This window comes from Atractosteus spatula, chromosome 9 (assembly GCF_055471065.1).
Source record: "Atractosteus spatula isolate fAtrSpa1 chromosome 9, fAtrSpa1.hap1, whole genome shotgun sequence".
NCBI lineage: Eukaryota > Metazoa > Chordata > Actinopteri > Semionotiformes > Lepisosteidae > Atractosteus > Atractosteus spatula.
This window is the reverse complement of record NC_142714.1, coordinates 23,969,969-23,995,381: the sequence shown is the minus strand read 5'-3', so window position 1 is coordinate 23,995,381 and position 25,413 is coordinate 23,969,969. Positions and strand designations below refer to the sequence as shown.

At 40.3% G+C, this 25,413-nt stretch overlaps 2 protein-coding genes across 4 annotated transcripts in view; both read left to right on the top strand.

Moving 5' to 3' along the window:
- The first annotated feature begins 1,526 nt into the window (after positions 1-1,526).
- Positions 1,527-10,967, top strand: med6 (mediator complex subunit 6). The gene is made up of 8 exons (XM_088924854.1): positions 1,527-1,569; positions 2,791-2,950; positions 4,192-4,283; positions 4,835-4,917; positions 6,668-6,776; positions 7,359-7,474; positions 8,578-8,605; positions 9,382-10,967. The coding sequence occupies exons 1-8, from the start codon at positions 1,548-1,550 to the stop codon at positions 9,507-9,509; spliced, it is 738 nt and encodes a 245-aa protein (XP_088780980.1). The 5' UTR covers positions 1,527-1,547; the 3' UTR covers positions 9,510-10,967.
- A 1,595-nt stretch (positions 10,968-12,562) lies between these two features.
- The window catches only part of pcnx1 (pecanex 1), a 66,797-nt gene continuing 53,946 nt past the window's right edge, over positions 12,563-25,413 (top strand). For all 3 annotated transcript variants that reach the window (XM_088924850.1, XM_088924849.1, XM_088924848.1), the window contains exons 1-4: positions 12,563-12,848; positions 21,267-21,484; positions 23,363-23,468; positions 25,162-25,198. In XM_088924850.1, coding sequence (XP_088780976.1) covers positions 12,696-12,848; positions 21,267-21,484; positions 23,363-23,468; positions 25,162-25,198 — 514 coding nt within the window. In that variant the 5' untranslated portion in view covers positions 12,563-12,695. The remainder of the gene's footprint in view (positions 12,849-21,266; positions 21,485-23,362; positions 23,469-25,161; positions 25,199-25,413) is intronic.

Genomic DNA, 25,413 nt, shown 5'->3' with positions numbered 1-25,413 from the left:
TAAAGTAGAGGATAGATGGATGACTGAACAAGCAAGAATCAGTAATACACATACTGTAACTAATCTTGCTGTACTCCAGATTTAAGTGAGGCCTGTGATCTTAATTTCAAGTCCCCACTTATTCTTAGTAAACTTTCAGCCTCTCTTGTGTGAATGCAGCTATAATAATAATTCCTTACTCTTATATAGCACTTTTCGGGACACTTCATTCAAAGCGCTTAACAGGTAATGGGGACTCTTCTCCACCACCACCAATGTGCAGCATTTACTGGCAGCCATAGTGCACCACAACACTCACCACACATCAGCTATCAGTGGGGAGGAGAATAGGGTGATGAAGCCAATTCATTGATGGGATAGTAGGAGGCCATGACTGGTCCCCCTTATCCAGGACACCAGGGTAACACCCCTACTTGACTTCAGGGTCATGACCTTGGTTTTACATCTCATCCAAAGGACAGCACCTTTTTACAGTATAGTGTCTCCCTTATTATACTGGGCAGTAAGATCCACACAGACCACAGGGTGAGTGCCCCCTACCAGCCCACTAACACCTCTTCCAACAGCAACCTTAGCTTTCCCAGGAGGTCTCCCATCTAGGTACTGACCAGGCTCACACCTGCTGAGCTTCAGTGGGCTGCCAGTTGTGAGTTATAGGGTGATATAGCTACTGGCAGATGACAATGCATTACCTTGTGTAATGCATTTCATAGTGTTGGTTTAAACCTAGGGTTCCCATCTGTGAGAAGGTAAAGCAATCCCACACTAAGACAGACCTACCAATGGCATTGACATTTAAAATTGTTATTGTAGCATTTCCTAGTTTTTCCATATGAACATTTGGCAGAAGTATATAGAAAGAATGTTTTCTATAAATATTTCTTGATAATATTTACACCAGGGAATTTCTCATTTATATGTATGAGTTACTGAACGTTATGACTCTAATATTTTCTCTTAACACTGTAGTTTCTCACCCTAAACCAGACAGGTGCAGTACGAAAATCAACAGAAAGAAAAAATAATGCATAATTAAAAAGAAGTGTTCTGTTTACTGTCCTTCTTAACACAATTTTGTCATTAAACAATTATATTCAAGACTCATACAAATGGGGAATGTTGATGTAAAGATCAGGTTTTATATAAATATGTTTTCGATAATTACGCGACAAAAAACGTAATCCGTGTTACTTTATGATGGGGATAGACTTTGCAGAATATGATGGCATATTACTATTGAACCAAAAACATGCAGCAACAAAGGTAACATGAAAGAACGATAACATTTGGGGAGGTTTAATCAATTTAAATATGACTTGCAGCCATTTTAGTAAGCAATAAATCACGTATTTGATGTCTTGGATTTATCTGCACAGAAGGTAACGAAACGGGAAGGAGAATATTGTGATATCCTCCATATAGAATAACGTGTCAACGCCAACGTAAAATCCGACTGCATTTACTGTAAGGAATATTAACTACGTCACAATCATGCGACTACGATTTAAACGTATGACTACATCCATAAGCGACAGAAATTTAGCAAGATGGCGTCTGTGGATGTTAGGGGTAAATTTTGAGTTTTGTATTTTTCTCTTTGTGTTTCTTTGTTAACTTTAAGCTCAGAAATAAGTGAATCAGCGTAAATACTAATGGCATGAAAGTGGTTTGTACACAACTACAATGTCTGAATACGTCCCTATACCTTTTTCGAAGTATTCTGTACAGATACAGTACTTGCGAGAACCGGAGGAAAAAGAAAATATTTTTAGTTTGGGTTTTAAAAATCAATCGTGATAGAAGAATACGTGTATTTTATAATCCATTGATATATTATACAATGTATGACCATATCTCTGTAGAGTTAATTTATATGTATGAATTAATTCCACGGTATCCAGGGTTTTGGTCTGTATATGGAGAGATTGTGAATGTTTGGAGGGAACAAATACGTGACACGTTTGTAAAATACATGGTTTCTTATCATTCTTGATTTAACTCCGGCAACGTTGTCATTTTTATTTTTTACCTTTTCCGTGTCCTAATTATGATGCCTTACTACAGCATTTGTACAAAAACGACTTATAATATGCATTTTCTGGAAAGAGACTTTAGACTTTAAAAACGCGTTGGGTTATGAATAATAACTATGAAAACATAATAAGCGCCTTAACAGTGCTATTTAACTGCAATACATATTAAAATTAATGTGGCATATTAGTTTCATCTCTTTGTTCATAAGGGGTGGATCATTGTGTTATTAACATTGGCAAATGGTGCTTCTTTCCCTCAGTTTCAAATCACTAAAGGCATTCTATCTTGCTGAGTTAAACCTCCTTACTGAATTAGATTTAGCAAACCAAAAACCATAATTCGTATTTTAAGGTGGTGTCTGAGATATTTAGATTTTGCATCTTGACAAGATATTGGGAATGACATTATTAATACAAAAGAAGACCAAAACAGAAACTCAGAAGCAGTGTGAATCTAACAAAGCACTTGAAGTAACAAGCATTTGTAGGACGCTTATGTTTTAGAAAGAAATTAAATGATAATTTCTACATATTAATTGCTAGAAACAAACACGAAATATCATGGCTTACAAGTAGTCATTTCAGACAGCTCTGACTGGGGGAAAAATGATGTACGAGCACTTGTATCCCAGTGTGTTACAGAGAAGCTGGGGGAAAAAGACTTGACCTTCTTGAGAGATTCTGTTGTTTTAAAAAGCAAAATTCTGTTTGACTGTGGAGCTATGCTTTTTACTAAGGGCTTAATGTTTCTTCACAGACAACCTTCTGGGAATATCCTGGGTGGACAGTGGTTGGGTGCCCATCCTGAACCCAGGCAATGTACTGGATTACTTTTCCGAGAGAAGCAACCCCTTCTATGACAGGACCTGCAACAATGAAGTGGTGAAGATGCAGAGACTCACTCTGGACCATCTAAAGTAGGTGCCTCTTGCCCCTCGATCAGAATCCCTTGAAAACAGTCCAAGGGGATTCCTAGCGGCTCAATCAGTGTAGAGTGCAGATTGTGTCCCAAAGCCCAGAAGTCACCAGTTCATGCTGGGACACAGTTCATGTCCCGTGCAGTGGCAACACCCTTGGCTCTTTCAGTCGTGTCACTGAGATGCATGACTCCAGCATGTCAAAAGATGGTCAGATCTGACAGATGGGTGAGTTAGAGGAGCATAGCTGCTTATTCTCATTTTCTGATTGTTCAACACAGGAACAGAATTTAATCAATTGGTGTTTTTTTTAGGTAGGTGTTTTTTAAAATAAAAATAATTGATGATTAAAAAAACGCTCAAGACATTCATTGTAATGCAATATTGATGACACAGAGGGAACCCACTTAAGGATTGTTGCCTATTAGCCATGTTTGTTGTGACAGTTGTTATCCCAGGATAGAACAGTGCCACATAACTACCGCACTAAGGAAACGTAATGCAGGTCTTTCCCTGAAATGTCAAAAAGTATTGTGGGGGGTTTTCTTTTGCTTTAGGGCTGCTAGTACACTTGACCATTCAGGTGAAAGTTTGAAATACATTTGGGGGTCATCTTTGCCGCTCAGAATCAGTTTTCTATATGTTTTAGCCATCATATGTGTGAAGTTTTGCCGCTGTGTTGGGGTTTTATAATATTGGACTTCTTGAGGCTTCATGAGCTTAGGCTTTTGGAATTGGCATTTGTCTAGCAGCCTTGCAGTAGTAAAAACCTAAATTTCAGATAGGTAGGCGACGTGATTTCAGAGATACCTGATGTTTAATAAGGAGCATCAGTCAGTTTTGTATTCCTGACCCACTGCAGTAGTTACTGAAAAATATATACAGTATACACAATATAATGTATGTGGTTTCTGACAAATGTTCTGTAAGATCAAAGGTAACATTTGTGGGATGGTTTTGTTGATTCTGGTGAGCAATAGTCCTGGATTTGTTTAAATAATATTATTTGTTTCCAGGACTAGTGAGAGTTAGGGGTATGTGAAAATTGAGAATTGTGAGAATTGTTAAATTGTACTTCTGTGAGTTATAGATATGGCATAATTTGCTTAAAATAATAATGACTTTAGAAAACATCTTTTGTGTGTGTAATTGCAATGCTTTTTTTTTGGTGGACAGTGCTTCTTGGACAGTTACTCTGTGAGGTTGGATGTAAAATGTTGAAAGAGTCTGTCATTTCTCAGCCAGATGGTGGGAGTTGAGTACATTCTGCTTCATGCACAGGAGCCCATTCTGTACATCATTCGAAAACAACAGAGGCAATCTCCCAGTCAAGGTGAGAACACGATAAACAGCTGTTATTGCTAGGTTGCCTGAGATGAAAATCTGCTTTGTTCAAATATCAGGATTTCTTTACTCTCCATAACTTAATTTTATTGTTAATACAATTTTATTCTGTTGTATAAATGTGTAATTTTCATATTCCATACACAGTTTATGAATGGATTTGTATTGACTCTGGGGTTCATCAAAGAGCTAGGCTCGTACATGCAGTAGTGTTTTATGAAGTACATTCCAGAAATTGAGCCTTTCTAGTGTTCTGCTTAACTGTGTTACTAACTTGGGTTTAAACACTTGCTGTAGTTTTTCCTTCATCAAATGATCACCTAAGAACCCCCCGGTGTCAACAACACAGCCTCTCCCAATGCAGATGAGGCACGAGAGAGAAACAAAACTTCATAAACCTCATGTTGAAAGTTTGTACCCCTGTATCAAATGCATCTCAATACTTCCCCTTGAAATCATAGCGTGTTACTGTTTTAGGTCTCTTTTCACAGTACGTCTGTCCTAATGCCTGTACTTTTCTCCCTGTTTTTGTGTTTGTAGTTATCCCCCTGGCTGATTATTACATCATTGCAGGAGTGGTGTATCAGGCTCCTGACCTGGGCTCTGTGATAGGCTCCAGGGTGGTGAGTATCTAATGCAGTGTTTCCTAGCCCTGGCCATGAAAGAACACTGTGTCTGCTGGTTTTCCATCCAGCTGACCTCAGCATCTCCAGTGCTAGTTGTTGACTTAATATGCTTACTTGCTTAGACTGTTATTTAACTTGTTTCTTTAACCTTGAGTCTTGAGTATAAGATCTATCCTGCAAGATTTTTATCCTACAATTCTAGCATACAGACTTTTACATTTTGCTTGCTGTTATTTCTGATGAGACCGCTCTTACTAGTTTATCAGTTGATGCTGAACAGGCACGGGTGGAATGACATGCCCATAGTGGGAGCGACACTGCATCAGACATGCAATTGGTTACAATTCAGCCAGCACACCTAAAAGAGGGCAGCTGTCAATCTCAGAAGTTGGTACAAGTGTGATGCCAATTACAATGCATATTTGAGCTTTTAAAAGTTGAAAGAAAATGTATAAATATACCCCAAATACAGAATTGAAATGAATTAGTCTGTGATTATCTTATTTATTGATTTATTATTCAGGATTTGTCATCTCACAGTTTGCTTCCCGAGAAATAATTTTAATAAGTGAAAGAGTTAAACTAACTCTTCGATTTTTTTTTCCATTTTAAATTAAACAGGCAAGTAGTGGAGGATTGAGCACATCCAAACTACAAAAGCAAGTTAGCCTTTAGCTTTTTTAACTTTAATGACAGGATTTACAGATAATACACATTCAAGGTAAAATAATTTACTGCTTTCGTCTTTCAGTATATTTTTTAATATAATTAACTGTTTACATTATGCTAGCATAAATGGGTGGTAACATATAGAAATACAGTCCGCAAAAACACAACAAATAACCAACAACCTACACAAAAGATTACTTCATCCTCTTTCACAGAACAAAAAAAGGTCTCATTGGGGCCACAAACCCAATCCAGGCTTGCCACAATTTGCTAAATCTCTCCACCTGTAACCTAAGAGAAAAGGTGATCTTTCCATTATATAAGGCTCTTTCGCAACACTGATCCATCATTCTGATGCTGGGGTTTCTTTAGTAAACACTTTCTTGTGATAGGTTTCTTACTGGCAGCTAAAAAAATTCCTAATATATACCCTTTACTTCCAAGTAGTCAAAAGAAAAATTACCCAAATATACAGCAGAGAATTCATATCGTATGTCTAGGTTTACTATGTTATTAAGGGCAAAATGTATAGATTTACTATATTGTTGTATTTTCAGGCATGACCGTTGCCTGTAAGTGAATTGCTACTTGCTCTCCACGTAACCTCTAACATTGTGTACTGTTTCCCTTTTGTTTTACTTAAATTTTAGGACTGATGAAAAGGAACTGAGTCAATTTTTTCCAATGGGTTTCTGCAGATTTGAACTAGTTGAGCTTTCTTGAAGTCCTCATATGTTTTTCCACTGTTCTGCAGAAATTGTTTTAAAATTTTCTTTTTCCCAAGTTAGCTTTTTTCTGTGAAGTCATTCTGATTCAGTGTTAAAGCCACCTTGTTTAGTCCACCAATAAAACAGAATTTAAACCAGGTACGTCTTGGCTACAGTTAGTCACAGTTATTGTAGAAGTCATTTACAGTAGGGTTAGGAAATGAAGAAGGACTTTATATTTCTGTTTTTAATGAATGAAAATTGCAGGATGCAGTATACACTCCCTTGATTACTCCACAGACTTATGACTGCCAGTTTTTTTTCTGATTTGGCTGGTTACCCTATGATCAGACTCTGTGTTTGTCTTCAAGCTGTCTGCTGTGCATGGGATTCAGTCTGCATTTGATGAAGCCATGTCCTACTGCCGCTACCATCCCTCCAAAGGCTACTGGTGGCACTTCAAGGATCAGGATGATAAAGGCTAGTGCATTGCATGTTTTTAGCATCACTGTGTCGTGGTCTGCTAACGTGTGCAAATTAAACATTAGATATCTTTCAGAAATAGTGTCTATAGCAATGAATAAAATGTAGATTAGAATTAGAACTTTAGTTATATGATATTTTACAGCGTAGTTCAGATTGATAAATGTTACTATTCTTTTCTTAAATAGAATATTATTGTAATGTTAAACTTCCCGCTTCTTAGAACAATATTTTCCTACAATGGCTATAAATTCCAAGATGTATACTTTGCAGAATTATTTCAAAAAGATTGGCTAATTTAATTATTGTATTAATATTTCTTGTCCAATAGTACTTGTTGGGGTTACCTCTTCTGTGTTTACGGAACACTAGTTCATTTCAGAAAGTTGTAGCAAGGATGTTGAATTGTCTTCGTGATTTTAAAATGCAGGATGCAATGCTTAAGTCTGCAAACATTGCCTAGAGCTATGACTTTCAGCGGGAACTGATTATCCCACAGTAGCATTTTCCAGCTAGGCGAAAGATTGAATTTTTTCCCTAGAGTTGAATCTGAACTTTGTCGTCATTTTGAATCTCCAGAAAAAGCAAAACCGAAATCCAAAAAGAAGGAGGAGCCCAGCTCCCTTTTTCAGAGACAGAGGGTGGACACTCTGCTCCTGGATCTAAGACAGAAATTTCCTCCAGCCTTCTATCAGGTAAAACCATCCCATTGAGAGAACAACACGAGAAGCCAGGTGTATGGCAGTCTTGAGCTGTGGGCCCTTGAACATACGCTGGAATTTGTGTTACTTTTGCCTTTTAATTGTGGCTAAATGTGAAGAAATATATATGGACAACTGGTTCTTTTTTGGTACATCAGGTACAGTTGTACATAATATCTGATGAGTTCACACAATGAGAGCAGTACTAAATTTGTACAACACAAGGTGAATAGGAGAGAGCAGATGTACAAGGGTTAACGGAGGTACTGGACTGCTTAACTGTGACGCACACATAACACATTCTTTTTCTTTTTAATTTTGTTTTTGAATTCTAGTTTTTTTGTTTAAACTAGCAGCAGCAAGTAACATTAACATTAGCCAAGTGTTTGGACCGCACTGTACTGTCTTTGACAATTTTCTCCTCATTTCTGAGGAAATGTGTTGCAGAATTGTTTGCCCTGCAACATAGGAGTTCAAAATCTGTCCAAAAACAATTCCATACAATTTCTGACAATTACTTGTTCAAAACTGTGAGTGGGTTTATGATGTTTAGTGTTTTTGTAAGCTGTATTGGATATTTGTTCCGAATGATTATTTTCACCCCTTGCTATTACTACAGAGGATGTCACAGTGCTTGGATAGTACCCACTCTTTTGCTAGATTCATGCCCAGTGTTTCCTCTGGACAGAGGAAGCCTACCCATGGAAGATTCCTGCATCTAAGATTTGTTTTCTCCTTAATTAATCATGGGTGTTTTTTTATCAAAGTCATATTGTTCTTTTAAAGATGTCAAACTTGCTTGAATGTTTTTAAGTCTAGAAGTATACACTACACTAGACGTATGAACAGCGTGTCAAGCAATGCGGGAAATCACAAGACTCTGTATCCTGTTCCATTTTGTTGCACTCCTAGTCTATTTTAGGGTGTTTTTAAATTGTGCCGTTTTTAAAAAAGTATCATTTGACGACTGGTGATATAAAGTGTGGATTTATGGAAAAAAAAGTCAGGGGGTCTAGGAATCATCATCTAATTTTGTTCATAGCTATTTTTGAGATTAGGCATTAGTGTAATTCACTTAGTTTCTGTTTCATTTTCAGCCAAAGCCTGGAGAGAAGCCTGTTCCAGGTAAGACCAGGTGTTTTCTAACAATTTTGTTCTTTCCTCTGCTCTCCTAAAGAGTCTTGTACCAGCAGTTAATCTTAACATCCCTAATGTGTGAAATTCACCATAATTGTCAAATAGTGATTACCATATTTTCAACTGCATATTGAATTTTTTTAATACATGTTCAGATTTACTGTTTATTTGACGTGTTACATGGTAGGCTGCTTTATATTTGATTCAGTTTTCAAGCAGTAATAATCATCACATTCTTCATCTTCATTGCTGATGAACCAAAACGTGTCAGTTTCCATGTCCATGTGTGACTGAATACTAACAGATTAAGAATTCTGATAAGCTGCTGAATTTGTAGCAAGGGGAGAGGAGAGTACTATTAATCATCTCGAAATAAATTAGGTCAGTGAGTATAAGAGATGGTTTTAAGCAGATATCTCTGGTGTTCGCCAATGGTAAAGTAATAGCTATCCTTTATTAATGGGCAAACTGAATAACTGCTATAGCTGCACTCATCAAAATAAGAGCACTTCTTGAAACTTTCCGCTAAAAGCTTCAAGAAGTGCTCTTATGAATGTTTTTCATTGAAAATACAATGAGATAGTTTATTATGCAGTGATTTGGATGTTACTGTTGTACAGCAGTGGTTGAAGGACTGGTGTTGCGCAGTATGTGGAAAGGGTCACGTTGTTTCTGAGTCAGCTGGTAGTGAAACCACGGGCTCGTGCTCTGCTGGCTTCGTCACGCCTGCTCTCGTTCACTGATCTCTGTTTGCTCCTGTGCAGTGGAGGTGAAGAAGGAGCCTGAGCCTCCGGCCGAAGCGGCGAAGCAGGAAGAGCGCGAAGCCACCAAGACCCCCGCGCCAGCTCCGCCCAGCAAGGCCCCCCCAGAGAAACGGCCACGACTGCAGTGATGCCCCCCCCTCCCCCGCTGTGCAGATGGAGAGGGAGCTGCGGGACTGGCATGCAGGAAGTCGGAGGACGCGTTCATGATGCACGGCCACGCACTCGTGCACTGGGGGCGTTTAAACATTGATGCTGGAGAGCATGCAAAATAGAGGATGGAAAGAACTCAGGGAGCCAGTCCGAGCTCCTCAAGGACTGTCAGCCTGCTTGAATGTCAGCATGTAGCTGTAGCAGGTGGTGCTCTTTTTCAGGTTCAGAGAGAGACTTTGTGTCTCATCTGGTGTGGATTGTGAAAGATTTACAACAGCTTGACAAAGAGCTTGGAAGGAACTTAGCATTTCAGTCCTTGATACCGGAGAAGGAGCCAATTCTAAATACCCATTGTGTGCCTTGAGGGCTGTGATATTTACAGAGGGGATCCAGACTCCATTGCACATGGTCCTGCAATTAAGACCAATCCTCTCAGAGAACATTTATCTAATGGATAGGCACGGATGGTGTATGGATTGGTGGGGTAATGGAGAATTAAGTACCTCTTTAAACATGTTCTCCCTTCCAGGGCATATGGAGTAAACTGTACCGGTGAGTTTTACCAATGATGCCATCTTGGAGCTCAGTGAAAGCAGTTCCAAGCACCTGATTTGTCTCATCCTTGTTCATTATAATCAGGGCTCTTTAACAAGAGATTGGTGTTCTTGTTCTCTCATGAGAAATTTCTGATGGAACTGGACCAAAATGTCTTTAAGTTTTTTTACTCTTGTGTTTCTGGGCAACACCACACCAGACAGCTGTCTCTCCTGGCTGTGACTTGTGAGGGACGTCCGCTCTTGTTTTCAGAGCTTTGTACGCTTTCAGGAGTTGTAGATGCACACATTTAAGTCGTGGAGTTCATATTCAGCCTTCTGCAAAAGAATATGTAAGCTGAATAGACTTAAGTTACTTTGCTAGACAATTTATGTTGTCAGCATTTCAACTTCAATTAGAGAGTATTCAGAGTGAAATTACTAGCTTTATCAGTATTGTAGTTGCATTTTGACAGAAGTCTTTTATTCAGGAATACCCAACTTCAAGGGTACTTATAATGCCTTCAGCACATGGAACTTTACATAGCTAGAAAATTGAAATCAGTTACTCGGTGAATAAGAACTCAGGTGGTGAAAAATCCAGAAGACATAGAGTTCCTCCGGGACCAGGGTTGCAAACCACTGGTCTAGAAAACGGTGATATCTCCAAAACACTTGGATTTTGAGACTTGCAAAATTGTGGCACATGTAGTAGGGGAGACATGTTTGAATGAATAGGCCCAAACTGGTGTTCTGGACCTCTTTCCTTCCTTTCACAAGATGGACTTTTAAGTGATTGCATTTTTTCTGTGTTACCAGGATTTTCAACATTGTTTTTGTATGTGTTGTATGTATTTTAGGAGTTTTGTTTTTCTCTTCAACTAATAAATTACAGAATTTTCCAGAATGCCTTCCTCATCCTTTGATTGGGATTTTCAGCACAGCTGGAAGAGTGTCAAAAGTATTGATTTTTCCAAGTGCACACTCTAACCAATCCCAGAGTTTACATGGTGTGCTGCACCTGTCTTTTCCAGCACAGTACTTCTCAAACTCAGAGGTGTTGTCTGGGGAGAAAAGGTCTTCAGGCACCTTCAAAGTTACATTGTAAAATACAGTTTCATAGAAGAGCCCTCTGTGGCAGCGGTTTGCATTTCTGCTTTGCAGCACTGGTTCCCTGGGTTTAGTTGTGGACTTTGGCTGCTATTGTCATGGGGTTTGAATGCTCTCCCTGTGTTAGTTTCGGTTTCCTCTGGATGCTCTAATTTCCTCCCACAGTCCAAAGATATACTGGTAGATTAATTGGCTTGTGGGAAAATTGGCCCTGGTGTAAGTGTAACTCTGCCCTGTGATGGACAGGATGCATCTCGCCTCATGCCTGTTGTTGGCCTAGATAGGCTCAGGGCTCTCTGTGATGAAAACAGGAACACAAAGGTGCAGTTTATACACCTTTTGTAGGTGCTGTTTTGGTCTTCATCCATACATCCACAAGCAGTTTTTATACTTTAGACCACCTCTCTCAGTTATCACATATTTAGAATTAAAATTGATTCAACATACTAATTTCCATACATAGCACAATATTTTTTGGGGGCAATCACAACCTTCCAGTTGCTCTGAAATGTCATATATTCTATCTGTAAACATTCCATACAACAGGTGCCTGGCTCAGCATGTACAGAGTTAAACCAAATTAGAAAGAAGCAACTTTACAGCACATTGTGTTGAGTCTCCATGCTAGGACATTTTGTTCCGGAAGGAAGAACACCACCTACTGGGCCGCCGATAGCATATTTTGCAGCAATTTGGTTTTCCTTAGAGGTCTCCCGTCCCAGTACGGACCAAGCCCAGCCTTGCTCATCTCTGAAATCCGGCGGCAAGAAGCTAATTGTCACTCTATAACGTCTTAAAGTCAGACGTTTTATTAGCAGGCGCCGTTAATACAAAACATGCACTTTACTGTATTTATCATATAACTATGATATGCTGTGCAGCAAAGGCTATTCGTTTTTACATTCCTGAAAAATATTTTTTGTTGTTTCATATTAAGTGTTCTTTAATATTTGTAATCGTCTGGAATTTACGGTTACATTTGTTTCATGGTTTTACAAGAACAGTTGAATAAACGATTAAATATATTTATTTCAATTAAAGCCAGTTAAACGATATCGCACCGTTCACCTACAGTAAGTCTTCAGATATAATGTTTTTATTTTTAGGGTAAAACCCCTTCAGATTCAGTCTTCCACGTGAAGGGGGCACTATTAAGTTACACTGCCTTTTTCTAACAATAACATTTGGTGTGTGGGCCCTCACAATAAGGGATACAATTTAAGACCAGATGTATTCACGCATGCCACTTGATGGCGCAACTGAGCAGGACTTATTCTCTTTGTCTTTTATCCGCCCTCTTGGCCTTCGTGTTTGAGGAGAGCAGTGTCTCGCAGGGCGTGGCGGGATAGGAAGTCTCTCAGTGGAGGACCGAGGGCAGTCCTCCAGCTACTGGGAGAGAAGATGGCTGCAGCGGGGGTTTTCAGGCCAGTGTCTGGAGGCAGTGCTCTGCGCTTTATGGTTCGGGACGAGTAGCCTCTGTTATTTTTTGAGGTTGCTTCGAGGATCTAAACGGACTAAAACATGGGGTCTCAGACACTACAGATTTTGAGACAAGGGGTATGGGCTTCTATTACAGGAGGCTGGTATTACGATCCCCATCAAAATACATTTGTCAATGCCTTGCACCTCTACATTTGGCTCTTCCTGCTTTGTTTCCCCTTTACGCTTTACATGGTGAGTTTTGATGTGCATGGGTTTTAAATTCTCTTCTTCTCTAGCGGGTCGGGTGGTGTGGAGGCGAGCCAGGCAGCTCTCCTGTCAGATTGAGTCCTTTGTTTGCTTACCGTTAATTGCACAATATTGGCAGGACGGTCCTGTTCTTTACAAGGCAGAGTTTGTTTTTAGTTTGATGCAGATACAATCGTACTGCTGTGAATCCGGTGTTATCCTATTTCGGGGACGATACTTCTTAGCCTGTCTCTGTCAAACTCTGAACTATTTTCCGGGCTTGCAAGAAAACCGTTATTATTAATCTCTTTACAAGAAATTACACCATACTGGAAGGTAGTAATGCAATATAATATACTAAAGGTTTGGAGATCTGCAGCATTATTTTCTTTAATACAAGTCGAAAGGAGGTAATTACCTTTTCTATTAAAAGCTCTTACTAGCTGTACATCAATTAACCAACCTTAATTAATACTAAGATTTTTTTCTTTAAGATGACGAGCTGTGGGTATTGGTTGTTGCCGTGGTCACAGACGAGTGTCTCCATCATATCCGTAGCGCACTAGCACCGAAATAAAATCAAAACGGGCATTTCCTGAAATAACAACAGTAACAACGACATCATGTTGTGAGATTGTAACTTGAGCCGAGCTGTCATTTCATTGCACAGCTAAAATGTCAATTAAACGCCTTATTATTTCCATGCGCTGTGGAGTGCCATTTAGTGCCATTGGTTCATTTAACCTAATTATGTTCAATTACGCGATTGCATATATTCGATATATATGCAGCGATCGGTATATTCTGCTGGTTAGTACCAGTACTATATGGACTTGTCGTCATTCTCGCGTTGGCAGACGAGACCGTGGGCTAAAGCAATGTTCTCTGGCGAAGTCCGAAATTTTATTTCCAGTGTCTTTGTTGAGCTATGTACTGTACTGTCAAGCAGTCTCATATCTAACGGATGATTTTTATACTCTTTCGGAAAGGGCAAAATATTGCAAATGCCATTAATTTTTAGAATGTCCAGTAAATTTGCGTTTTATTCCTTCCAAAAGATGTAGGGTAAATGCACATGGAAAAGAAGATTAATAACGCCAAACGCAAGCTGATGTACATTGGTCTCTGAGGACCACCTGCTGAAAATGAACCAGATTTACAGCACACTGTTCTAGTCGTTAGTATAATTCCAGGCAATAGACTTTACTGACAGAAAGAATGTGAGGGGGGGGGGAGTCTGTTTTCATATCTGTATAGTTTTCTCGCTATTTTTTTCAATCTGATCATTTCAGTGTAGGCATGGAACCGTTATGACACCCCCTTTGAATGAAAGCGTTTCGCAGAAGGGCACAGCAGGCAGTCGGGACTGGTCTGCCACCACAACATGGAGCTAAAATGAAGCTGGTTAACACTCTGTGGCTGCACACAAGAGAATGGGGCGGGCTTGCTTGCTTCTGTAATTGAGATTGCTGGACTACAGCCTGTTCCTGACACACTTTTCCAGGATAGAGTGTTTACTGAGATGGTCTCGCAGGGATAAGAGGAGGGCACTGGGTAGTCCGCAAATAATCCATGCCTGCTTTTGATTGCCATACTTCTTCTCTGTGGCCCTTAACTGGTTGTGAACATTCCTACACCTCCATTAACAGTCATTGTCTGAAAACAATGAGGACCTGGATTGCCAGAAAAACTGCAGCATTCCTAAAGGCAGGAGGATGGCGTAACATGCAACTGTACTTGCAGTTGCATTTTGAGGCTGACGGTGCATAGACTGCACAGTGGGTTGTCTCATGGCTCCTCCTTGTCTGCCACACACCACAGAGGTGACACCTGGTGGTTCTCCTGGACTCTTTTCTTGCTAGCCACATCTGCAGTTCTTGTTTTTCACGGCACAAAGCACCCGTTCTTTTGCCGTGACCAGGAGGTGCCTATTTAAAAGGCCATTGCTGTCTGTGAATGTTTTATTTATGGCGTGCTGTTTACAGATGTCCACAAGCCTGTAGCGATGCAGATTGTCCTGTGACTGGAAGTACTTAAATGACAGGTTGCCTTTGTGCTTGTCAGTGGAGGTGATCTGTCACATGTCATCCGGTAGGAACCTTTAATTGCTTTAATTGAATCCCAGTGCCAGGCAGAGAGGCATCAGATCCTCTCCTTAGTGGCTTAGTTAGTGAGTAGGGTTCCTCATCTCTTTTCACAAATGGACATTTATGAGTAGCCAGTAACCTATCCACATGGTTTTGAGAAGTAGAAGGAGAGGTGTTTTGGGAGAAAAAAACACTTGGATGCACTTAGAACGTGGAAACACCACATGCAAGGACCAGTAGCAAGCCTTATGAGACAGCATAGCAAACCGACATGCCAGATTCACATGTGGGCTTCTAATATATTGAAATGATTGCTGCTCCCAACAAGAAATGCTGAAGTTTTCTAGTGTGTTTTATTGGAATTGTATTGCCTTCTCCTGTGTTAGATTCCCACATGGAGGACCATCTGTATTGAGTCTGCATGCTCCAATTTCCGCCCACCTCAGACACGCATACATGCTGGTTAGGACTCGTGGTGTCTCTAGATCACCCCTGTGTGAGTGTGTCTTTCCTGTATTTGACTGTCATCTTGGCAAGGGTGTATAGTGCCTCTGCTTCCAGAAAAGACAGTGTTCCTCAGACTATTACAATCCTGTCCGCAGTGCTGCTCAGACAAGAGAAACAAAAGAATGAATGAGAATCTGGGGATTAGATTATGTAGCTAAACTGTATAAAAGTTTTCATTTTGTGTTGAAAAATGGTGTTGCAGTGGTTAGTATTGCTGCCTTGCTGTGTTCGGGCCTTGGGTTTAATTCTTGACCTGGGGTGCTGTCTGGATGGAGTTCGTATGTTCTTCCCTTGTTCACATGGGGATTTCCTCCGGGTACTCTTGTTTCCTCCCACACGTGAAACACATACTCGTGGGTTAATAAAGCTTCTGGGACAAGCGGCCCTGGTGTGAATGTTTGTGTTTGTGTCTGTGTGTCCCCCACCTGTTGCTTGTCGGGATAAGGTCCTAGTAGGCTCACAAGCAGAATACTGTAGAGGGCTCTCCTTTTTGTGTTAATGGTGGCACAAATTTTGCATTTCATCCCAAGATTCTTAGAGAATTTTAACAGCAGGGGGACAGCTTTTAAATAACTGCATTATTAAAAATGAACTTGTAATCCTAGTAGAAACTTTTGATGCCTGGTTTGAGGCAGTTTTAAAATGAGAGGCCTAGCATGGTGTGAAGTGTTAAGAAGCCTTATTCCTATCCAGTATAGGTACAGTATAGATCCCTCAGGTACAGAGAACAGGTTGAAGCATTCTCTTGCTGGCTTTTGGAAGGCACAGTAGGAGTGCTTGTGTTGAACCTGCTCTGAAAATGAAATGAAATTGAACCCAGAATTCCTGCTGTTCAGTGTGTGGGAATTGTTGAGGATGTCTCTGTTTAGCATATGAGCTGAGCTGAAACATTAATCATTCTTTAAATGCCACTGTGCAAGCTCTTCAGCACACCTCTCTCTCAAAAAGAGAGAAAAAGTGTTTAGAGTTTCCCTTTGCTTCTGACAATTCAAAGTCACAAAACAGAGCTGAGGTCAGTTTGTCCCGAACATCATAAGCTCTCGTTTTGGTTTGCGTTCCCATTTGACACTACTTTAATATCCGTTGCCATGGAAAGTGAAGGCCTTGACATTTCTGCTATCGTGTAAAATAAGGAACTGTATTACTGTAGCTTTCCAGAAAAACATCAGAGCGTTCCATGCTGTTGTACGGTCAGTGTGATTAACAACAGAGCTTCCATTGTGTTTTATGTAAATTTCCTGAACACTGTAAGATTGAATTTTGATTAAGAACAAAGAAAAAAATGAAGCCCTTAAGACCTATTTCATTTTCCGTGTGGGTTGTTGCTCTTTCAGAAGCTATATTATTTATTAACGTAGTTCACTTGGGTTAGGTATTGCAGGGAAATCACCAATTAACGTTAGATGGGTTTGAAATCTTGTTTTGATTTGGTCCATCATCCCAGAATTGGGTTTTACAAAACCACTGATATAGGGCCTTAGTAAAACTCACCATTTCATTTGGGCCCAGGTCTCTAGCTAAAGACACTAAGGGAACACCCTTTCAATATAATTATTATGCATTTAATTCCAGCACTATTTACTTTGCGAATTTGATCTATTTTAACACTTTTGCATTGTCTTTAACTCCCTGCCTTGCACTTTAGGTTATGACACTGTTCTCATATTTGATTAGAAGTCTGTGAATGGGATCAAGCTACTCAAATTAAATGCGGTGCTTTTTGTCAAGGCAGCAAAAGATAATGGTGAATTATGGAATAAATGGCTTCATCCATCCCCTGTGCAAAACGATAGCATAGATTCTGCAACTTTATGAATACTGGAGCCTTTGAAACCAAGCTGAGACCATGTTTGACCTTCAGTCCCAAAACAAGAACTTCCGTCAATGCCAAACTGCTTAGACTCATCTTTAAAGATCGCCATGCAAATGATAAAGCATAGTGGCAACTGTGAAAACATCATCAAACATATCTCATGGGCATAATAATAACAAAGCATGACAAAAACAAGGTGCCCTTCTCCTTGTAACTAAATGATGACTGATCCACTTTTTGAAAAAAAACTGGTGTGCAGTTTAAGTGCTGTAGAGGTATCATTGTGGCACTATAGCAGAACATCTCTGTTGTAAGCTCTGTTAATGTTTGTCAATATAACATAGTACAGCACCACGTGTACCTTGCAGAATCTTTGCGTTCTTGGGAATGATAAGATGTCATGACATATCAGCGCAAAGATTGGGAAAGTCACTGCATCTCTGAACAGGCAGAAAACAAAAGGAAGCTGCCCTTTGCACTGAAACCTTTGCACTTACTGTGACGATGCAGCAATGCGTATAATTTAAAGTGTTCCAGGATTACTTTTGTTGTAAACAGTTGGGGGGGGGGGGACAAAACGTTTATTGCTGTGTCATGCTGCTTTATAAAAAGTGTGATCATCAGGCAGTTGGCTGTGTGGTCATCTGGTGCATAACAGCTTTGTTTTTGCTGTGTCTCCTGAGTTGGAGAACTGTTTAAGGGACTTAGATGAAAAAACATTGCTTTTTTTAAAAGCAAGTCTTGAAACCAACTGCTTCAATTAAAATGTGTGCATACCGTGAAGATAAAATTGGAACCAACCAGAAGTTTCAAGCCAGTGCTAGAATGTGATGAGTGGGGATACTGTGCTGTAAGATACTGTCCTTTGGCTGTTAAAGATTCCATGATTCTCTTTTTAAAGAGTAGGGCATTCCCCTAGTATTTTGGCTAAAATTCACTCTGTGATCGCGTAATCTGGCCACTTTAAAGTTCCCCGTAAATTTTGTAGGTGAAATATGTCCTTTCACCTACAAAACTTTCAGTGGTTAGCATTGTTGCCTTGCAGTGCTGGGGTGGGTTTGTGTCCCTCTGTCCTGTGACGGACTGGTGTCCCAACCCGAGTGTATTGTGCCTTTCTTTGGTTAGGCTCTGGCTCCCCTGTGACCCTGGCTTGGAAGAAGCAGTTAGGAAATGGATGGATGAAAGTACTTCCTCCCTTGATCTGTAGCATACAGTAGCTGGTGCCTAATGGGAGCTGCACTTAAGTGGTGAAGTGTGTGCTCCTTTGTTTCTAAAATGCTGTGGGATCCTTTGGCAATGAAAAGCACTGTATAAGTACAGGGACTGAAGAAATTAATAAGACAATCATAAGTAGATTCTGTGCTCTAATTAAAGAAAATAATTCCATCATCATTGTTGTAGTCTTCCTGCAGTATTTCATTCTGAGCTATACACTGGAGTTTATTCCCTAACACCCATTGTTTTCTTCTGGAAGGATTTAAGGAATGCTTCACACTTAATTAATTATAATTTAATAATTAAAATTGCTTACACTTATATAGTGCTTTTCTGGATATTCCACTCAAAGGGCTTTACAGGTAATGGGGACTCCCTTCCACCACCACCAATGTGCAGCATCCACCTGGATGATGCGAGGGCAGCCATAGTGCGCCAGCACACTCACCACACATTAACCATCAATGGGGAGGAGAGCAGAGTAATGGAGCCAATTCATAGATGGGGATTATTTGGAGGCCATGATTGGTAAGGGCCAATGGGAAATTTGGCCAGGATGCCGGGATTACACCCCTACTCTTTTCGAATAACGCTCTGGGATTTTTAATGACCACAGAGAGTCAGGACCTCGGTTTTACGTCTCATCCGAAGGACGGCGACTGTTTACAGCATGGTGTCCCCGTCACTATACTGGGGCATTAGGACCCACATGGACCGCAGGGTGAGCGTCCCCTGCTGGCCCCACTAACACCTCTTCCAGCAGCAACCTTAGTTTTTCCCAGGAGGTCTCTCATCCAGGTACTGACCAGGCTCACACCTGCTTAGCTTCAGTGGGCTGCCAGTTGTGAGTTGCAGAGTGATCTGGCTGCTGGCTCGCTTAGGATGCTCCCTGTTTATCAAAGGTGACAGGAAAAAAAATCAAGGATTTACAGATTTATCAGATAAAGAGAAAAGGTGAAAAGTGCAGCCCGGAGTTTTCCTTTCTCATCCACTTTGGAGAAATAAACCCATCCTGCTGGTTTTATTGCGTCGGTGTACCTCAGTAAAGGTCCTCTTGCAGTGCCACAGTTACATCATCTTGAGACTTTCCTCCTACGTTCTGTTTTGTGATGACTTCTTTTCACTTGATGGATGTTCTTGTTAATAGTTGGATTTTTGTTTCCTGTTCTTTGCATTCAGGGTAAATGTCATATATTTCGATTTTGCCAATTAAGTTATATTGTTTAGTGATATGAAAAATCAGGAAAGAGAAAATGGTGAGCAGCAAGAGCTGAGATACAGCTTCTCTTCTGCCAGAGAGTGCCCCTTACAGTGGTGAAATAGATAAAATACTCCAGATGTGCAGTTCTGCCCTAATCTGCCCTAATAAGATTCTAAGCAAACATAGCAACTGATAAAGTCCCACTACATGCTGGGTAGATCGGCCTTAAAAATGTCTCTGCGTAAGGGATTGTAAAACCGTCTGCATTACTCTAACAAGCTGCAGTTAGCAGGCGGAATTAGGTTATTAGATACACAGTCAGAAGATGGTTATAAAAAGGCGGATTTAAGGAATGGAAAATAAGAAATAAGCCTTTTTTAAGTGGGAAGTAGAAGGCTGGGTAGAATTGCCTTGGCTGAACAAAAGCTATTGTAGACTGAGATTACTATATTCAACGCAATGTGTAGATGAGGTATAAGAGCATCTTGTAAATGTTTTAAAATCACATCATCGGATGTTATATCCCATTATAATAGCAAGTCTGATGTTAGAAAGCATACCTCCTGGTTTAGCTATGTTTGCAGTGATTCCCTGTGAAATTCAGATGTTTTCTATTATGGGTTAAGTGGGTCAAGTCTTTCATATCTCAGTGATCTCTTTCGCTGTGCATTCCATCTTGGCCCTTTATTTCAGAGGGTACTTTTTAAAGTACAAACTCTACACCTCAGGCAGCAAGACCTTTTGTTTCTGTGCTCTGAGACTGCAGAGTGAATTATGTGGGTAATGCAAGATTGCACATCAATGGCAGTTTTGACATCTCTTCAGAGCTTTGTCTTGACAGATGCTTTGTAAAGAAAAGTAATTGTTGAGTACAGTATACATAATAGAAATTCATACATATGACACAAATTCTTGCCAAAGGCATTCAAAGGCACCATACCGAATTACAAACAGAAAAATAGATCTCTTGGCCAAGTTATAGTACATTCCAGGTTATAAATCAGTTGCACAAAAGCACATTCAGACAGAATTGTGAGGTTTAGCTTTTTTGCTGTTGGCAGCAGTTCCTCAAGCAAGGAGCGATGCAGCTGAGGACTGTACGGGTGGCGGCTGTATAATGATGTTTTTTATAAAACAACAAGGAGACAAGGAAATAAGGAATGCTAATAACCAAGGGGAAACCATCTTTTACTTGCTTGTAGTTAACTCTTTCAACAGCATGACTTGGCAGTGTGTGACATGCACAGCGGTGGGTGTGTGGAAAGATATTATATATCTTTCAGAACTTCAAATAATTCTAGGAGATATCTTTGTAATCGAGTGTCAGTATTTGACATGCCTTGAAGACCAGTCATTAGTGCTTGTCTTGGATCTAACCATTAAAGCTGTCGTTTTCTGATTTGAGCAAATGATTTGGAATAATATTTCCCATCTGAAGGTAAAAAGGCCTCATCTCACAAGGCACCTTACATGCTTTTGTAGCTGGTTTGAAATTGGTTCAAAAAACCTTTCTACACTCATTCACTGAACCTTGAGTGGGATGGTCAGGTGAAATTTGAAAACGTTTTGCTCCCTCGTTCACTGATCTTTCCCTCCCCCAGGCTCTGCCCTCCACCATGGTGATAGTGGGCATCTATTGCGGTGTCATCGCCGCCATGTTCCTGCTACTGAAGACGGTGAATTACCGGCTGCACCGGGCGCTGGACGAGGGCGAGGTGATAGAGCACCACCGTGCTGGCGAGCTCGGCGGCCGAAGTGCGAACCCCGACAGCGCCAACGACGCCAACGCCACCCGCCGAGAGGATAGCAATGGGCCAGGGTAAGAGGGTACAGGATAGTCGGGGTGAGGAGGGGAAATCTCTCTGAAAGGTCTCCAGTCACATCTGTTGCCCAAAGATCTGCCATATATCTGTACTCACAACTGTAGCTGTAGCCCAAGCCCCATTTGAAAGTGGAGAGACATGCTGCTGAATTTTAGGATTTCCTGTAAAGTCTTAGAAGTCCGTGGATCAGCAGGTAAGGAAACGCAGAACTGGGTTACAAGAACACAGTATCAAAACCTTGACTGGATAAACAACAACAGAGAGTTCTTCAGCTACACTCAACTTTTTTGAGCGAGCAAAGAAGCAGCTTTCTGTAAACAGCATCTGGCGAATTCATGTTTTGTTCCCTTGCCCACTCTGTCATCATCTTTCTTAATGCATTGTGCAGCTCATCTGTCAGCTTTGTGGATCCATGTTTTGCATAGTGCCTGGTATGAACACGTTTCTCTCTTCCAGAGCTCGGTAGATCATGGAGCTTTGGGGTTTAGTAGTTTAGGATTGGCAGTCCTGAGTGCTTTCATCAATTAATAGTTCTGCACTTTGAGTCTTTTCAGACTGCTCTTGCTGCATTCAGACCACTACATTCAGTATTTATAACAGCCAAGGGCATGAGGTAGAATTGTCCTTATTTTTCCTGTTTGGAACCTGGCCATGTGCCGTTGAAAGCTGTTTTTAGGAGAATTCTCTCTTCATTTGTCGGTGGTAAAGAATGCTGTTAAAAGAAACGGTGAGACCCAACTTAATGATGCAATAGCTGTCGTGACGCATTTCACATTCCTGAAGGGATACTTGGGCAGGCGACTTGAGCTTAGTACAAAAACAAATGTCTGTGACTAATTACAGAAGACAACCCGAGAGAGAAGAGCCAGTGAAATGAAACTCCTTTCTACATAGCAGTGGATCTATTTCTGGTTTCATAAACGTCAGGCTTTTGTACTGGTGCTGAAGAAAATGTCTGTGCACTTTTCTCAGAATAAGCAAAATATATCCAGAACACTAGACTGGGCCAACACAAGGTATGAGTCTAATATAGCAGCTTATAATGAAAACCTGCAATGGATCATGCAATGAATAGCAATTAATGTCTTGTCATATAGGGAAATTGATCATTTGTGAGCACTTATTAGAGGGATTTGTTGGCCTCAAGACCAAATATATGTTTTTACTAAAAGATATATCTAATGGTGTCATCCTTGCCTGTCTTTCTGGAAGGGGTTTTAACTTTGTGCGTCTTTGGTCCGTCATACTCCAGGATGGCTCATGAGGGCTGTGACTGAGAAGATTCTGAGCTCAGGACTTTACAGAACCATTGCAAAAAGAAATGCAAGCACGTTTTGCTGGTACACCGGACTGCTAGACAGTCTGTGTTGGGCAAGCTGGCAAGTTGCAAAATTTTGAATTGCTCCTTTATGCTTTGCTTTTCTGAGAACTTCATCAATTTAAAAAGCAAAGGCAAGGGCTGCATGTTGTCATCAAGTGTGGAAATTAGAAAACATTTTTTTTATTGCACAGTGACAGATTTTCTTGGGCCAAGTGATCTTTTGCATTAAGAATTAATGACTCTGTTATGCTTGATTTTTAGCTTCTGTTGTGTCATGGTCTGCCAGTAGAAAATCAAGTACACTTAGAGAGCAAAGCTATCTAGGTGTTATGACTTGGCCGTACTCATTATATGGATTATATTTACTGAATCCATATATATGGATTACATTGACTAGCTGTGGTTCCTAGTGGTGTTGCCTTCTATATTAGATGCACATTTTTCTTTTTGTATCACTTCTCATGGAAATTGGGTAGAGAGCATTTTGCTAAAGTCCCTTTCGCCCTTGGTAAACCTTTAACATATTTTTTTCTCTTTATTGTGCTGTTGACAGGGATCCTGGAGGGGGGATAGAGATGGCAGACTTTATTCGGGAAGTTACTCCTCCAGTGGACTGCAGCTCCAGGAACTCCTATGCTGGGATGGACTCCAGTAATCAAGTAAGACCTTGTGAAACCAACACCAAGAAGACGTATCCTTATTTCAGTCCATTCTGAAACTGCAATTCTGAGCTCCCTGAAGTTTAAAAGTAGCTCTTGATGGTGTAACTACCTGCTAAAATTGTAACTTTACAACCATTCAGAAGTCTGACTTTTGTGATTGTGGCTTGTTTTGCATTGATGAGATTGCCTATGTCTCTAAAATACTACAGTATTTGTACACTAAATCTCCTTTGGAAAAACCGAGGGAGGGTTTGAAGGTATGCACAAAAAAAGATGCTTTTCAAATTATTTTGGCCCTCAAGTTAAACAAGGAAAGGCTTCTGGCCTGAAACAACATTGCCGTTCTAGTTACACAGAGGTTATTTAGACAGACCCAGTACAGAATTTCAGGAAGTCGCAGAGTCTGTAATTGTGCTTTGATGAGGAATTGCCTGTCACTTTTCCTTTCATAATCCTCCCTGCAAATATTGGTAATAGACTGCTTGGCCATCTGCTACAAGCTTCCTCCCAAAATGTATGAGAAATCAGTTGTTTGTTTTGTTACATTGGCCCAATGTGCAAGAAGCAGCATTAGGCTCTGTATGTAACAGTAACATAGCTCTCACTGTTAACACAGCGAGCTCACCAGTGCCCAGTCAGTGATGGGGATTGCTGTTGAATGGCAGGCCAAGGAAAACCTGGAAATGCTCAGTCGTTTAGATGCCACTGCCCAAGCCTTTCCAGTCAATAAGTGACTGACCTGTAAAACCTATCACCAATACAACCTCAAAGATATATCCATATGTGTCTTTTCTAGCCTCGTCTGAAACTTTTGAAAGCCTTATAGAGGGCAGTGGAACATTTTGGAAACTTAATGAAAGCAGTAAATAAATAAACAGCACTGCAGCAGTTTCTGCTAAAATGATATAATATGTTGTCTCAGACAGATATGCCAAGCCGTCAGACTGAAGCTGAATAAATGTGATGAAATATTAAAGCTCGTTTTGAGTGGGTAGCATGACAAGTCAGATTCTGCAGGCCTGGCTGCTTGGCAGCCGGCATCTTCACCTTAAGCCAGTTTCCTACATTACCCCCTGCTATTACTTCGGTTTTGAAGATGTACAGAGCCTTGAAAAAGTATTGAGCCCTGAACACATTTTTCACATTTTGTTCCTGCAGATTGTGAATTTGAAAAAACTTATGCATGATAGTGTCTACTAGGGTTCGCATTCAAAAATATTTAAGTGAATCATTCTATTATGAGAATTTTTGGAAGCTGACTGAATTCTCTTGCTCAAAAATATAAAGAGGAAAGCCAGTTCTTTTGTTTTGTTCCTGAAATCCAGCAGAATAGTTTATACTATAAACTATGTTGTGACCTAATTGCTTTTTTGAGCCTCTCTTGCTTCCTCCAAATTCCTCGTTCCAAGAGTAACCCCGTTAAGCAAGGCGAACTCTAGTTCTATTTCGGTCTGAGACTTTGACCTCCTTTAAGGACTTTTCTAGCAGTTACACAGAAGCCTAGTTTACTTAGTCACCCTTTCCATGAAATTATTTTTTGTCCTTTTTTGTTCTTTTTGACACTAAAAGCCATGCATTCTGTATTCAGTTTAAATAACTACATGTTTTTCTTTTATTGTGTAAATCTGCACCGTCTGACCTGACCTTCACTGACTGAGCTGTCTTTGTTGTTTTTCTTCTTTTATATTAGATTGCTTCCACACACGGAGGTACGACCACAGTGAGGGGTAAGAGTCAAAAGCATGTGACCACACTCAGCATTTTTATACTTACTGCCAGCAAACCCGTCTGTTCCAGATCATAAAGTGTATGAACACAAATCTAAATTCTACTTGTGCTGTTGTTTACACTGTTATGGCACCAAATGAGCAAGGAATGTTCAATGATAAACCTGTAATAAATGTAAAAGGTATAGTTTGGAAAAATTAAATGCAACTTTAAA